This window comes from Pogona vitticeps, chromosome 3 (assembly GCF_051106095.1).
Source record: "Pogona vitticeps strain Pit_001003342236 chromosome 3, PviZW2.1, whole genome shotgun sequence".
Lineage (NCBI taxonomy): Eukaryota > Metazoa > Chordata > Lepidosauria > Squamata > Agamidae > Pogona > Pogona vitticeps.
The window spans coordinates 34714046-34729683 of record NC_135785.1 but is presented as its reverse complement, the minus strand read 5'-3'; the positions used below and the strand labels follow the sequence as shown (position 1 = coordinate 34729683).

Below are 15638 nucleotides of genomic sequence, written 5' to 3'. Positions count from 1 at the left end.
AGCCATTTTTAAGTTGTTTTCTTAAACTGTTATATATCTTTGAATCCCCTTTAACTATTTACACTCTGCATCAGTTAAAATCTGTCACACTGGTACATGAGTAAGTAATGAGGTTTACACGAGTATTCCCAACAGAATTTGCACTTGCTGCAGAATTCCCCACATGTTTATAATCCATATCCTATTCTGAATTGACTAAACCCAACCTGAGTTAAGCAAAGGTGTAAATACAGAACACTCCTGAATCAAGATTGCCATTTTAGAACCCTGGCAAACTGGGTGCTGTTGTATTTCAACATGTTCCATAAAATTAGTTCAAAATGAGAGCAACTGGCAATAGTTTTACTTATGTTCCTTATCAATGTTTTCCATTTAAACTTACTACAGTATTCTGTACTCTTCTTAATTCTTCAGCTTAAACATAACTGCTCTTCCTACCCATTCTGAAAAGGTCTTTCAGAATTTATCTTCAAATTGCACAATATACTGTACAAAGATGTCCAGTAACTCATTAGCTTTCACATTTTAAAAATGAATGTCTATTTAATGCAGAGAAGGGTAATCAGTTAAGAGGATGAACTCTCCTCTTTCTCTGCACTACCTTTTTGTGTTCCACTGCTACAGGCACTTTTAGCACAGCCATGGTTTAATGCCAGAAATATGCCAAACTCAGAGATAAGATGATAGCAGAAAACAGGATGTTTTAAGGAGAACGTTTCCAACAGTTTAGTACAGAAGATGCAGTCAGTTTAGCACATGATCAGTTGGGGGGGGGGCAGGAATCAGCTGCACAGAGTTGGTGGCATAGGGTAAAATCCAACAGCTAGACCCAAATAGAGCAGAATTACTGAATTAAAGGGACATTACATAAGTAATGACTTAACAGGTTCCGTTCATGCAATGGTTATATTCTAGCTGGGACTCTCTGCATTTTTCCCGTACTGCTTTGGACATCTACTGCTACAATCATAAGGCCTGTGTATCTATTCACCTCACTGGCAGGTCAAACCCACAAACCTCCTTTCTTGGTGATACTTCACTTTAAATATATATATTGGTTGGTTTACCTGTACTTACACAAGTGTTTTGAAGCTGCATTACAAAATATTAGAAACACCAGTATTGTGCCCACATTGCCAGCAGGAAAAAGGATGCTTTACATAGCAACGGCCAATGTTGGCAACATCAATGACATCAGTCAAGATGATCTAGGTCAGATACCCTCCTGTGTTCACTACCATTCACATTTGCTGAAAAGGAGTCGTGACAGTTACTTTGTGCTTGGGTGAGAAGTGGTTAACTGATGATAAAAGAAGTCAGCTTCTGGGACCTTTCCTTGCTTCGTGTCGTTTTGTGAATGGTGCACACTGGTTCCCATAATGAACAAGCAGGTAGGTACAATACACCATCATCTGGTACCTTTACCAACTAGAAATCATTCTTTTGTTCCAACAATGGTCTTTTGTTCCAACAATGTCCAGAATGCAGGTTATGTATCAGGACAGTCAAAGTTGTGACACACCCTCACTACATATCTTCTTCACAGTCCTTCAGTATATCAGATAATATATGTCTTTGTAGATCCTAACTATAATCCAAACCTTAGTTCTGGTTTAAATTTTCCTTTGATTTCTTGAATCTTATGGAACATATCTCTTTTTTTCTTTTCTTTTCTTTTCTTTTCTTTTCTTTTCTTTTCTTTTCTTTTCTTTCTTTGCAACAATTACAGTAACACTTGTCTTTTCACTATGTACCAGTTACTACATTTTCAAAGTACAGTAAATGAAGATAAACAGCTTCATTTATCAAGCGAGGGGGTATAAGAAGAGAGGAAGACCTAACACAAGGCAGTTTGTCTTAATAAAGGAAGCCACAAATGTTAGTTTGGAGCAGAACATATTGGAAAAGACAATATTGCTGGGGGTGGGGCAGCAGGGAGAAAAAAACCACCTAACACAAGATGCTATTGGTTTGCAAGATCTGAGGAAAGCTGTTAATGATAGGATATGTTGGAAGTCATTAACTCGTATAGTCACCACACATGAGAAGTTACTTGATGGCACAGAACATCTCTGCAGTTTTGTTTTGTAATTGCCAAACAACTGTATAGGGACAAGTGGAAAGGTTGAGACTATGACAGAATATAGGCATCAACACTGTTGATATCAAGTAAGACCATCCTCACCCATAACGCAAAAAAAAAAAAAGTAATTTCAGAGCTTAAATGAGTAAGCTCCTAAATATTTGCTCTCTATTCTTTGTATATATCCTTTTAAATATGTTTACAACAAGACACAGAATTCCTTTGCCAGAATGAATATCTGATTTGGCCACGAAGGAGTTAAAAAGTTCTTTTCTTCAGAGTCAGCTAATTGGGTCCTGACTGACAGGGTCAAAAGTTCAGATTTTTTCCAGACCTGGAGCTGATTGCCCTCTGAGAACTTGTGTCAGGATCCTGGTCTTAGAAATCCTGATACAGTAGAATGTTTACTGAAAGCATTCAGGTAGGACAAATACAACTGCTCTGTGATTTTGTAATGCAGAAACACCTTGAATATACATGGCGAAATGCCCCCTTTCCTGGAAGTCTGTCTCTTCATTACTTTCTTTAAAGCAAGCGTGTGATGTTTTTGACTCCTTTTTTAAAAACTATTCCTGTGATCTTTCATTGCCCTTCAAGGATCTCCCTTCCTGTGCCACAAAGCTACAATAATGTATCTACTTTGGAAAGCTCTTGCTGGTATATCTGCTCCATGCATGCTCAGTTTATAACGCAGCCACTGTTTTCCCCTTTTGAAAAGCCTTTCCTTAAGGATAAATATTTCAGCCCCTGAAACCTGCTTTCTTTCCAAATTTTAAAAAAAGTGGGGCAACCATTCCCTTTTCATATAATCAAGATTTGTCTTTTCAATTTATATGAGTTATTTTAAATATGGGGGACATTTAGGGTTGCCTATTTCTGCACCGGAGTGATCTGAGTTATACATTTTAAAAAATCGTAACTTAAAAAGCCTTTGCCCAAACTTCCCCAAATGTGGCACAATTCAAGAGCACACTGTCTGCTACAATTGTGATGATCTGAAGCCCAGTTTCAAAATAATACTTTTTTCGTTTGGACAATCCCCATTTTTAGAATTGCCTTGTAAAATGTTTATTTGCTCTGCTGCACAATAACATGGCTGCACAGACTATAATACTGTGCATTGTTTCAGGTGAGTATCTCAAAAAACAACAGAAGAAATAAATGGTCACTCATAAAATGTAAAACCCAGGTTATATCAATCATTTTCAAAACAGTGAGCTGCAATCTCATCAGTGCAATTATGATTCACTGGAGTTGGTGCTATGGAAAAGTACTACTTCCAGTGTGGTGTAGTGGACACAGTGATGTACTGGGAATATGGAGAACAGGATTTGAACTCCCACTTGGCCATGGAAACTAACTCTCCTTAAATATCTCACCTTGAAAGCCCTATTAGGATCACTGTAAGTCAGTTCTGACTTGACAGCACAGAACACACACACACACACACACAGCATTTACAGGTCACTAGCTAGCAAATCTTGAGTGGAGACTAATTCTATTGGCTATGTAATGAAATGTTTGGGTGATGTTATGTGTATTTGATTTGTTCGCTGATATCAATAAAATACTTCTTATCAGTAACTGAGAAGCTGAGAAGCAAACTCATGCCTTGGCTCAAAAAACTGACCTTTTATTCTTATAGGCAAAGCAAGCTAACACTACACTACACACAAAAGACCAGCTAATGACACCCATCAATCACAGTGACAGATGATCTCTCCTCCTTATCACAACAATACACCCACAACAAGACACACGAATCACCAATTGCCTGAAAAGGACAAAAGCCTATCTCACAGCCATAAATACTCCACTCCCAAGCAAACTACACCAGAGCACAGAATGCTGTCCTCTGAAGATGCCAGCCACAGAGACTGGCGAAATGTTAGGAAGAACAACCTTCAGAACATGGCCAAAGAGCCCGAAAAACACACAACAACCACAAGCTAACACTCTTACCTATCTAGTAAAAAAAAGCTTCCACCTTCACAGGTTCTTCAATCCATAGTTTGGAAGTTCAAGAACAAGTCATGTGCTTTTACATCTCAAATAGTTTGCAATCCTGATTCAAAGGGATAATTCAAACAACAGTTTGGTGGGATTTGATGCTGAGGCAAATGGTGCTTTGACAAACAAGAAAGGTTCTATTACACTTGGTACAATAGGAAGAAAGGAACAGAAGAGCATACATTACATACACAACAACAACAACAACAGCAGCAGCAGCAGCAGCAGCAAGTCAATTCTAACTTTTCTAGGATTTCCCATGTACAGAGTACTCAGAATGGGTTTTCCATTCCCTTCCTCTGAGAATGTCCTGGAAAAGTGCAGCCTAAGGCTACACTGGTTGGCTCTTCTCCTGGAAGGCAAATTCCCACCCTCTGGCTCACAGAAGTATTAAAGACCACCCTATTAATTATTTGCTGAAACATTTTCTCATGTGAACACGAAAGAAGTGGCCTTTAGTCTTTATTTTTCCCAAGTAATATGTTCATGGCCAGTAAATACGACTATATGCACCAGAGAAACCAGAGCCAAATATTTTGGGACAGCAACACGTGATTCCACTGATCAAGATTTTCCTTGGGAATAAGAGCAGCATGTGAATGCGGAAAGAAAAAAAAGCATGAGCATGGCTTCCTGTACAACTCATACAGAATTATTTCTGTATGCATTCCTGTGAACACTTGAAAAGTGGTCTTTTCCCAGTTCCAATTAAAGCTGCAATGAAAGCCAAAGGGTCCAGTAACAGCTGTTAATGCTTGTGTCAAGGAAACTATATTGGTAAGAAAATTTTACTCCCATTACGGCCAGTACAAAACCTGCTTTTTATCTATGCATGAATGTGGTCAACACACAGAAGTGTGCAATGAGAAATCAAACTTTTTAAAGGATCAGGAGGATTCAAACACAACAGTTTGCAAAGGCCTGACAAAGGTTCATGCTTCAGACAATATCTCCATAATTCCTATTGCTAATATATAGTATATTTCATCATGCATTGGCAGCATAACAGATCCTCTGAAAAAAGAGAAGAGCAATGTAAGAGAAATGAAAAACAAAAATACTCTTGGCTTCAAGCCTTACAAACTCCACTTTTCAGCCCATGGAAGCAGAGGAAAAAGCTACTGAAGAACCACCAAGGCAGTTCAAGCTTCACCATATGCACATGCAAGGGTGGCTCACCTCTGAATTTCAGGGGAAGATATGTTCCTCTACTCCAGTTAAGAAGTCACTGATGCTACATGGCAAGGGGCACTGCTGAAGTCTGTGTCCTTCCCTGGGAGTTATTAATTATTCCCTACAGAAGTCACTTATATCTCTTGCATTTCAATTAACACATTTGTTATAGTAGATGATTTTCATATGTTACCAGCTGATATTGACCCATATTATGGAGCTGCTTTGTTTCATTACACCAGGAGAATGGTGGCACAGAAATAAAATAAACAAAATAAAGAATAAAATATACTATTAAGACTGCAGACTAGGTAGAACAGCTTGCTGGTTGGAAGGGAAGGATTTACAAAAAATGGGACTAATGCAAGTTCTGTATGTTGTTACGATTTTTAATTTGTTAGTCACTTTAGAGTCTAACACAGTATATTACTTTGTATTCATCCATTGTGTTTTGTAGATGGGTATTCATTAGAGTTAGACATATTGACTGAGGCTTGTCTCAACTTACAGTAGTAATTTCTTAGCTTTCTAACAACCTAAACTCAATGCTCAATGTCACTCTCCCTTACTAAACAGAGCATTCTGAATACAAAGATGCTTAGTAAAGAAGAATAGTATAGATGTCCTTTTAAGGCATAGAGAAATGCTCGTTGGCTTTTTTTAAAGGATGCCAAGATCACTAGGACACACGCTCACAAGCTTCCATTCACACTAGAAGGAGGTCTGTAGAACATACTCTCTAGTCCTTATCCTATTCTGAACAATGAGACAGAGACTAACATGAAGATTATAGAAAGCTAAGGCTGGGAGTTACAGTGGGGTCTTGACTTGAGAACTTAATCCGTATTGGAAGGCGGTTCTCAAGTCAAAAAGTTCTCAAGTCAAATCTGCATTTCCCATAGGAATGCATTGAAAACCATTTAATCCGTATCTGCTCTTTTCCGTCCATAGAAACTAATGGGAAGCTGCTATTCCGCCTTCGACCACTAGAGGGGGATATTTTGTTTCTTTTTTTCTTAAGTCAAGAAAGGTTCAGGGAAGGCAGGGAAAATACAGTCCAGGCAGTACAGTACCAGGCAGTCTGAAGACTGTCTCCCAATCCACTCTCTAAACGCTGGGAGGAGTGAGGAAGCAGACAGGCACCCTTTTCACTGGCCAACAGTTAACTGAAAGTTCACATTTTGCACTTTCCCTGCCTCCCACGTGGGTTTTTTTCAGTTCTTAACTCAAATCTAAGTACTTAAGTCAAGTCAATATTTTCCTATGAGAGCAGTTCTTAAGTCAAAATGTTCTTAACTCAAGCCGTTCTTAAGTCAAGACCCCACTGTAACTTCAAAAAATGCCTATAGGAGGGAGAAATCAAACTCGCTCAAGATTTAATTTCCCCACTCTGATTCTCCAAAGGATGTAAATAATGGTTAGTATAAGGAAGAAGCATTTTTCCCTTCTGATGTGGGAAGTTGCATAATAAACTTCCAACGTATTATTTGTTTGGTATTTTACTTGATCCTCTTACAATGACTACAGTGAAACAATCATAAATGATAGTTCACTGCCCACTGCTTCAGAAAAGCATGGCTGATTTGTTAAATACGCACAAGTCTAATGCAACAATAGCTTAGTGAGACCATCAAGGAACAGAGTTGCCTCAGCATCAACAACATTACCAGTCAAACATCCCTACTGATGACTGTACTTCCATGAATAGTTATATAGTCCTATTAACTGTTCTTAAAATCTGTGGTAGCATGAAATAATCTACTAAAAAAAGCAGGAAGACTGAGGACCCTAGTATAGATTCTGCAGTAACAATGCTACAACACTGTTGGCACTGCAGTATCTCCAGAAAGTGTCTCCGATTAAGACCAAACATAAACTGAGACAAGCCTCTTGTTCTTGGTAAAATGGAATCTAGAGAATGGTGCTAGAACAGTATTTAGACTATTCTGACTGGGCAAGGAACCAATGAGACTAGTTACACCAATTCATAGCTGTGTCCTAGACATCATCACTAGGACAAAATTGGTTGTCCAGACTGCATCTGTAAAAAAACATTACATTCATTTTAATAATAACCACCATAAGTAGGATTTGCAGTCATCCGCTCCTTACTATTTAAACTTCTCATGCTAAAGTGTTTTTTTAAATGGCCTGGTACATATACAGAAAAACAACAAACAACTTTTAATATTCCTCATGATAGCTTATGTCTAACTACATATCCGAAAGGAGTAATAAGGTACTTGGTTTGTTTTTCACAGCTTCTGTCATTGCTGTTGCTGATTCAGAATAATCACAGTTTTCTTTCTTAATTCTTACAAGTTAAACTATTCATGGATTTCACACCCACCTTTCAACACTGTTATAGCGCTTGCACCTAGCAAATAAGCAATTAAAACATGCCACAGAAGAAGTGTTTGTTATGACATTTTCAAATCAAAAAGTGTGTTGCTGGATTTGCCTCCATCTGTGCCAATATAAACATATTCTACATCTCCCCAGTGATTACTATGGATCAAAGATAAGGAAAGGGGGTAGGAAGAGGTCAGCTCAGATCATTAGGATCGTGATAATACAAAATGTGGAGGAGGGGCACAGTGTTACAGAATATAAACATTTTGGAAAACGTAACTGATGGAAAAAGAAACACTCTGTAAGAGTGGCAGCCATATTCACATCTGTAGTGCTTACACTTCAGGGGGGAAAGTAGTGGTAAGAAAGCCTATCCAATCACTTTACACTTCCTGATATAGAATGAAACTATAAACAAGCCCCAAACACTCTCTTTGCTACCACACTTATCACAACAACTGTAATGTGACAAATTTACAGAAATTATGCCTAGCCTACAATAGAAGAACTGCTAATTCATCAAGTTTTGCTCATCTTAACACAACAGCAGGAAAGCTTTCTTAATAGTTCCAAGAAAATCCACATACACTACTATGTCAGTAATGTGTTACGTATTTGTTTTGTGCACAGAATGCTTTGTAAACATGATCTAATTAATCCCCATAGCAACCCTCTGAGGCATTATTCTGCATATATTTTACACACAGGAAAACTTCCCCAGGGCCACTAAACCTGTCACAGGCTCTTTCAGGATTAGACTAGAGAGGTCTCCAGTTTCAGCTCCCATATTCTAAATGTAAGATCAAGCCTTTTTCTCATATATACACCCTTGAGCAGGCACACAGAGAGGATTCCTTTCTTTCAATCTGCAGTTTTCTGAAGCTTAGAGAGTATATGATAGTAAAGCATTCACAAAGATCCTTCCCAAACTCAAAAACAAAAAGTAAATTTAAAAAAAATTCATAGAAGGAAACACCATCAGCAGTAATAATGCCTTGCCTGGACATGTTTACCATCTGTAAAGATGGTACTGTACTGTGCTGCAGAGCTGCTTTGTTATACACTATCTTGCTTCCAAAGGAACTGTTCAATCACAAAACCAAATCAGACACAAAGAAACCTATTTAACTTTCCACTATCTGGACTTCAAGCGACTGCAACATTTTGCAGTTTCCCCCCCTTCATGCAACAGTCTCTCTTTCCAAGATAAAATGGCAGTGAAAGGGATACTAAACAGAAAAACATGAAGCAAAACACAGAAATGTTGTTATTACACAGATATTTTCTCTGCCATTAACGGGCTTCAAAAGCAATCACAGCAATCACAGTAATTTTATTTTATGCTGCATCTACCAATGGCAATTTCTGTCTCCACCATTAACAACCCTCTCACAGCACTTTCCTCAACCTTGTGATTATATCTAAAAACAACACCACCACAATCCTAAACCTACTTAACTAGAATTAACATACGCATCAACCCCCATTTAAAAGGCAACACAAAACCCTTATTCTAGGCCTAATCCAACCAATAAGGTAAGAATCCACCAGCACCCTTGAAAAAAAGGTAGTGGTGAGCAGGAGTGCGAACAGAAAGGGAGCTACTGGAATATATAAATAACTGAACAGAACAAAATTATTATATAATCCATAGTAAAATCTTACCTAACTGTACATCGAGATCCTGTTTGTAAGCAATTGCAGAGAAATTATGAAAATCAACCTTTGCAATGATACAAAACAGTTTCCTATCATCTTTGCTAACAGTCACCGGACTCCTGTAGGGAAAAAATATCTTAATTTACAGCATACTCACCTTGCCTCTGGCTCCTGTCCAGCTACTGGATGTCCTCCGGCTTGTGGAAGCTAATGCTGGCATATGCACTTAATTCATCACTCAAATGGCTACTCCCACAATTTTGATTTGGAGATTTAGGTGGCTGATGCTGCTGTGTTGCAGACTGCTTGACCCCGAGCAGAGAAGTACTCTCCTGAGGATGAAGGCGGTGGTGATGTTGGCGGTGATTAAGATCCTTCACCAAGTCCAGGTCGATGTAATTGAGCCCATTTTCAACACCTCCCCCAGCCTGCTCTTTCCTGACACCATGGCTGGAGGTGGCCCCCACCTCCCCAGATGCAGGCTTCAGCCAAACGTTTTCAAAAGAGGCTGAGCTGTGGCGCTTTGCATCCTCAGGAGCCCCTCCTGGTCCATGGGGTAGAGCTGAGGCTCCAAGGCTGCTGCTTGGGGTGGTTGAGGAAGAAAATGTTTCAGAACTGTGACGACGTCGGCCTCCCTGTGGATCAGCTCGGATCACTTTGGCACTCTGGGTGCTATGGCTAGGGCTGAGGCTGATGTGGGTAAAAGCGCTGCTCATCCCTGGGCCCCCAATCATGGAAGAAGAGCAGGAGTGGGGTAAGACTGCGGCCAGTTCACCCAGCTGAGGCTGAGGGTGGGCGGAAGGCAGACCCATAGGTGGTGGGCTTTTCTCTTGTCTCCCACGTCCCATCCTCAAGTCACCATAGCTGAGCAGGACGGCTGGAGGGGAAGGAGAGGGAGTGTGGCCACAGACGACATACTGCCCCTCACTGCCCAGCTGCATGCTCATGTAGTCTCTGCCACCGGTGGGGGCAATCCTGCCCCGGCTCTGCTGCATCGATGCCAAACTAGCCGGGCAGACAGCCCTCCAATCCATATTCATATACTCCTCTGAACCAGAGCCAACATCTCCATGGGGCAACGGGGAAGTTGGTTGCCTAAATTCAATGTTCACGTACTCACCAGGGCTTTTAGGCTCTGGGAGCTGTTCCCGAGCACGAGGCAAGGTGCTGGCTTTTGGGCCACCCAAAGACAGACGGGTCGGTCTGGCCAGATGGCTCTTAGTCCTCACAGATGTGTCCACAGAAGAGGGAGTGGGCTGCAACGGCTGTGTTTGGGTGGGAACTGGATACCCGCTACCCTCTTGTACCCCTGGTCCGCCCAGGCTATCACTGCTAGTAGAGGAAGAAGAGTCCTCGGCGGCAGCATACAGTAAACGGCCAGAGCTGAAGGACATGCGCATCTGGGCATTTCCCTCCTCCCCCCTCCTGCGGTGCATGTGTTTGAAGGAACGGGGCAGGGAAAAATAGGAGTAGATGGGCTTGTGGTATGACTGGCTGGGACCCTGCACAGATGTCTCTTCCGGGCCTGGGGGTCCTGAGCTGGTGAAATAGCAATCTGGAGGGGTGCTGGTAGCAGAACCACTGGCTGGAGACATGTTGATGTAATCACTGCCACCACTTGGCAGCTTCCCCTCATTGCTCTCCACTGAGAGTTTGGGATGATGATTAGCACCATTCATCCATAGCTTGCTGTACCCAGTGGGACCGCTGTCTGGAGAGCAACTGCCACTTGGAGACATCATCATGTAGCCGTTGGAGTCAACCATGGCTTGCACGTGCCGCCCTCCTCTCCCAGGGTTGATGATCTGCTGTGGGGCAGACACACTCTTAGGACTCATGGGCATATAATCCCCACCTTTAGGAGTACTGCCACCACTGGGGACAGGTGCCACTCCTGGCAACATTGGCATATAGCCATCATCCGTGTGTGGGGTAGAGTTGGTCCGGTGGTGGTTGCCCTCTGCCCGCTGCATCTCTAGACATTCCTCAGGGTATGAATGTGTTGGCACAAAAGCAGAATGTCGATAAGAAGAGAGCCTGCCACCACCACCACCACCACCACCACCACAGGAATACGAGGGGAGCATTTCGGTATACTCTTCAATGGAAGCCACTGAGGACTGCGAGGGAGTCTTCTGGTGGGAGATGGTAGGGGAGGTACCTGCTGAATGTGTCCGCTTCCTGAAGCCTTTCTCCAGATCACCCAGATCCTCACTACCAAGCCGGGAGCAGCACGAGGCACCAGGATAGCGGTTTTGCTGCTGAGGATGGCAAGCGCGGGGAGTGAAATGACCATTAGGAGCTGTGATACTGCAGCAGGACGAGGCTGTCTTGCCTCCCATACATATGTAGTTGCTGAGTTCCTCTTCCCCCCGGGCAGGTGGGGTGTGTCCCAGGGAATCAGGGGTAACACTGCGAAAGGAGTTGCGGAAGTCGCAGGGGCTAGATCCATATTCATCAGAGGAGATGAAGCCCCCATCACTTGGAGAGCCAGAGACTGAAGCACTGGAGCGACGTGGAAAGAGGCAGTCAGAGGTGGAGCCATGCCCACTGGTACTACTGGATGACAGGCTGACAGGGCTTGTAGCAGATGGAGAACAGCGGGAGGAAGGCATTGGGATGGAGCGGCTATGGTTGAGAGGAGGATGAAGCCTGGAACTGCCACGATGCCGGTGCAAATGGGTCCGGCTGGCACTTGGACTCACTGGACTGCCATCCACTGAAGCTGGCCTGGACATGGTTCCTTCTCCATCACTGGAGGCTCTGACCCGGAAAGAACTGGGCTTGCCCCCTGTCCCTCCTCCACCTCCCACTCCACTACCAGCAGGCGATGTGGCAGTCACGCTTTCAGTCCTGGACCTACGGCTGAGCCCCACCTGACTGGGTGGTGGGTTGTTAATGTGATGCCTGCTGCGGAGAGGCACAGATATGGGATTGGAGCAGTTGGAAGAAGACTGGCTTTTGCTCCGGGGCCGAAACTCCTCACTCATGGCCCGCATGGCCTCCAAAATAGTCTCATGCATATTCTGTGCTACTACTGAGTCATCTACCTGCATCCAGAACTCACCTGGCCCAGTGACTGCAGAGCGGCCCACCTCAATGAAGAAGAAGTTCTCTGAGTGGCCACATCGCCGGATGTTGAGCAGCTGCAACACGACAGCTGCTGCATCGGAGTTCAGCTTGACAAAACTGATGGTCTTGTTGGTTAGGCACAGGCGGTATATGCCAATCAGGTTCTTAGTCTGGCCCAGACCCTTGGGTTTCAGGATCACTTGCCAAACTTCTTTGAATGCTGGACCAGGAGCCACGTCTCCATAGTTATCCTCCCCTGCCTCTCCCATTCCAAGACTCCCACCTCCCACCATGACATCCCCATGGTGGTGGTGGTGGTGGTGGTGCTGATGGTGATGACTCTTGGCCCGGTTGTGCAGCTGTAGCAGCGCCTGGTACCAGCTCTCTTGCTCAGGCTCACTGTCAGCAGCGACAGCAAAGTGCTCATCCTTGGTATAGAGAGCCACCAGATGCTTATTTTTGGAGTCTGCCCTCTTGTTGATGTTGAAGCAGCTCTCCAGCGGGATAGAGCGTTTGGGGGCTCCCGACTTGTGTCTCCATTTCTTTTCATTCTCGTAGTACTCCAGCCGGGCGGGCCCCGACTCGCTGGCTGCCCTCAGCACGAAGAAGCGCTTATGCATGCTTTTGGGTTTGCGCAAGTAACCCACCTTCCTGACATCCGAGAAGAAGCCCTCGTTATGATCCGTGGGGCTCGCCATGCTGGAAAAAAGAGAGGCGTTGATGCAGCTCCTCTTTTGCAAAGGGGGGGCAGCTTCCAAATCAGCAGAACGGAGCAGCAAAACAAATGGAGCAAAAAGAACCAACTTAGCAGTCCACAATACAATTCATGCAGCAGCAACCAAACACAAACAACCCCACCCCCCAAAAAAATAAATTAAGTTAAAAACAACCCCTTAAAACAGCTCTGGGTTACTTTTCCAAAATGGGAAAGGAGAAGGGGGGAAAGCGGCAGGCAGAGAACAGCTGTTCAGCCACCAGAGCTTTCTTCCAGCTACAGAAGCAGGAGTTTGGGTCGCTGTTTTATTTCCAAATCACCCTCGGTAGGAGAAACGTGGCTTTCAAAAGTCCAGTACCCATGAAGCCCCAGGAAAGCCTGGTAGGAGCAGCAGCCGCTGGGCAGCAGGAGTAGAAGGGCATCATTTCATCCATACGGGGTGGAAATTCCTCTCGCGAGGGGAGCAGGATGGGGTTCCCCCGCCGCTGCTCTCCAAAACGGATCGCCACCTCCCCTTCTCACGTTACCCCTCCAGCAAGGAGCCAATTTCAGACGCCGACGAAATTATCCTCTCGGGAGGGAGGCACGCAGCGGGTGGGTCGGTGAGAGGGGAGGATTTATTTTGCAGGGGGAAAAAAAAAACAGAAGAAGTCTTCGCCGATCGCAGGCCACCCTTTCGGAACATCACAAGAACAACAATAATAATAATCCGGTGGTGGGGAGGAGGATGATGATGATGAGAAAGCCAGTCCGCTCGCGCGACACAAACTACTTTTGTTTTCTTCCCCGCCAAATATATATATAAAAAAAGTCAATGCAAAGATCCTTGGCGTGGGGATGGCGGGCTGCAGGGAGAACCCGAACCCAAACACGCACGCACGCACGCACACGCCAACCAGGAGATTCCCCCAAATGAGCCGCGCGGGGGCTGCCGCTCGTGCCAGGCGGAGACTCCTTCGGAGACCCCCGTCAGTCCCGTCTGGTTAAGGAGAGGGCAGGGGCCTCTTTTCCACAGCGGCGAAGGGAAGCGGGCGGCCGCCGAGGCGAGAGCAGGGCGAGCGAGGGGAAGCGGCTGCCCGAGGGGAGGCGGACGGAGAAGAGGCACATCCTCGCGGCGACGACGGCGGCGGCGGCTTCCACCTTCTTCGCCTCTTCTTCATTCCACTCGCCAAAGTCCGGGAGGGCAGCAGCGGCGGCGGCGGCGGCAGGAGCGCCCCTTCCTCCTGCACCGCCCACCCCTACGCCGCCTCCTCGGGCACCCCAGAATGAAGACGCCGCGAGTGGGACCCGGGAGGCGCGGGCGACCGAGGGGAGCCTCCTCGTCGAGCGGCGGCTGCTGGTAGTAGTGGCGCCGCTGGTGGTGTTGCAGGAGCTGCAGCGCCACAGACTTTTCTTTTTTTTTCCTCCCGCTCTCGCTCGTTCTCCTTCTCCTCCTCCTCCTCCTCCCTTCTTCCCGCCCGTGAAAAGCCCCGAACCAAAACAAACGGCTCTGTCTATGTTTATGAGACCAGCCCCCTCCTCCTCCTCCTCCTCCAACAGCAGCAGCAGCAGCAACAAGAGCCGCCGCCGCCGCCACTTCGTCTCACTCCAAGGAGAAAAACACGTGACGGCGCCACTGCGTGGACCATCCCCATCTCCAGCCCCAGCAGCAGCAGCGGCGGCGACAGAGAGAGAGAGAGAGAGAGAGAGAGAGAGGAGGAGAGAAACGCTCTCCAGCACCCTAACTTAGTAGTGCGGCATTCCAACCCGCCCTTCCCTCGCCCGTCTGCCGCCGCTTTCATTCAGCACCGAAGCGAGCGCGTTTACCTTTGGGCGCCCGTCCCTTCGCAGCCTCGGGGGGGTCGCCCTCCGATTGGAGCACCTGCCTGTCCTTCAAAACCATCTAAGGTCTAGGGAAAGCCAGACGGGGAGGCACCCAGGTTTGGTTGAGGAGCACGGCGTAGTATTTCTCTCTCCCCCCCCCCCGCGCCGCCTTTTTTTTCTTCCCCCCTCTCTCTTTTTTTTTTTAATGAGAAAGAGGGAGGGAAAGAGTAGACGCCATTCAGTGGCATGTTATTTATAAACCGAGCGGGTTGTGAATCTCTCTCGCTCTCTACTGTGCGGTTGCTGTGATTTGAGCAAAAGGCCGCTGCTGTGCTTTTTAATAGTTCTTATTATTTAGTCGTATTATACATATAAAAACAAGGTCTTCCTTCTTTATGGGCACCAGGGTGGTGGGGCAAGATTTCATGCAAGCCAAAATAAAAGCCAATGAAAACAAAACCACCGAGTAAAACGAATTTCACAATAGACCTGCTAATAGCCTATCCTATTGCCCTTTGGAAGAAAGAAAAATCATGCTGACTTCGGTCTCAAACCTCTTTCTCAACACATTGTGAAGAATCACAAGCTTGAGAGCAGGCTTACCTCTGAGCAAACCCCCAATGAAATCTGTGAGAATTGAGGGGAAATGTTCACAACATAGGTCCCTGAAGTGGGAAACAAGAAATAAGGAACAAGCAGTGTGCCTTATTTAAAAGGTCAATAGCATATATATGGATTCTCTGGAAAAGGCAATGATCCTGGGAAAGGTGG

General features: G+C 45.1%; 1 protein-coding gene across 1 annotated transcript in view; it reads right to left on the bottom strand.

Annotated features, from left to right (window-relative positions):
- IRS1 (insulin receptor substrate 1) overlaps positions 1-13965 on the bottom strand; it is a 67114-nt gene extending 53149 nt beyond the window's left edge. The window contains exon 1 of the mRNA XM_020792635.3: positions 9435-13965. Within this exon, the coding sequence (XP_020648294.3) occupies positions 9457-13047 (3591 nt within the window). The 5' untranslated portion in view covers positions 13048-13965 and the 3' untranslated portion in view covers positions 9435-9456. The remainder of the gene's footprint in view (positions 1-9434) is intronic.
- Positions 13966-15638: the final 1673 nt, after the last annotated feature.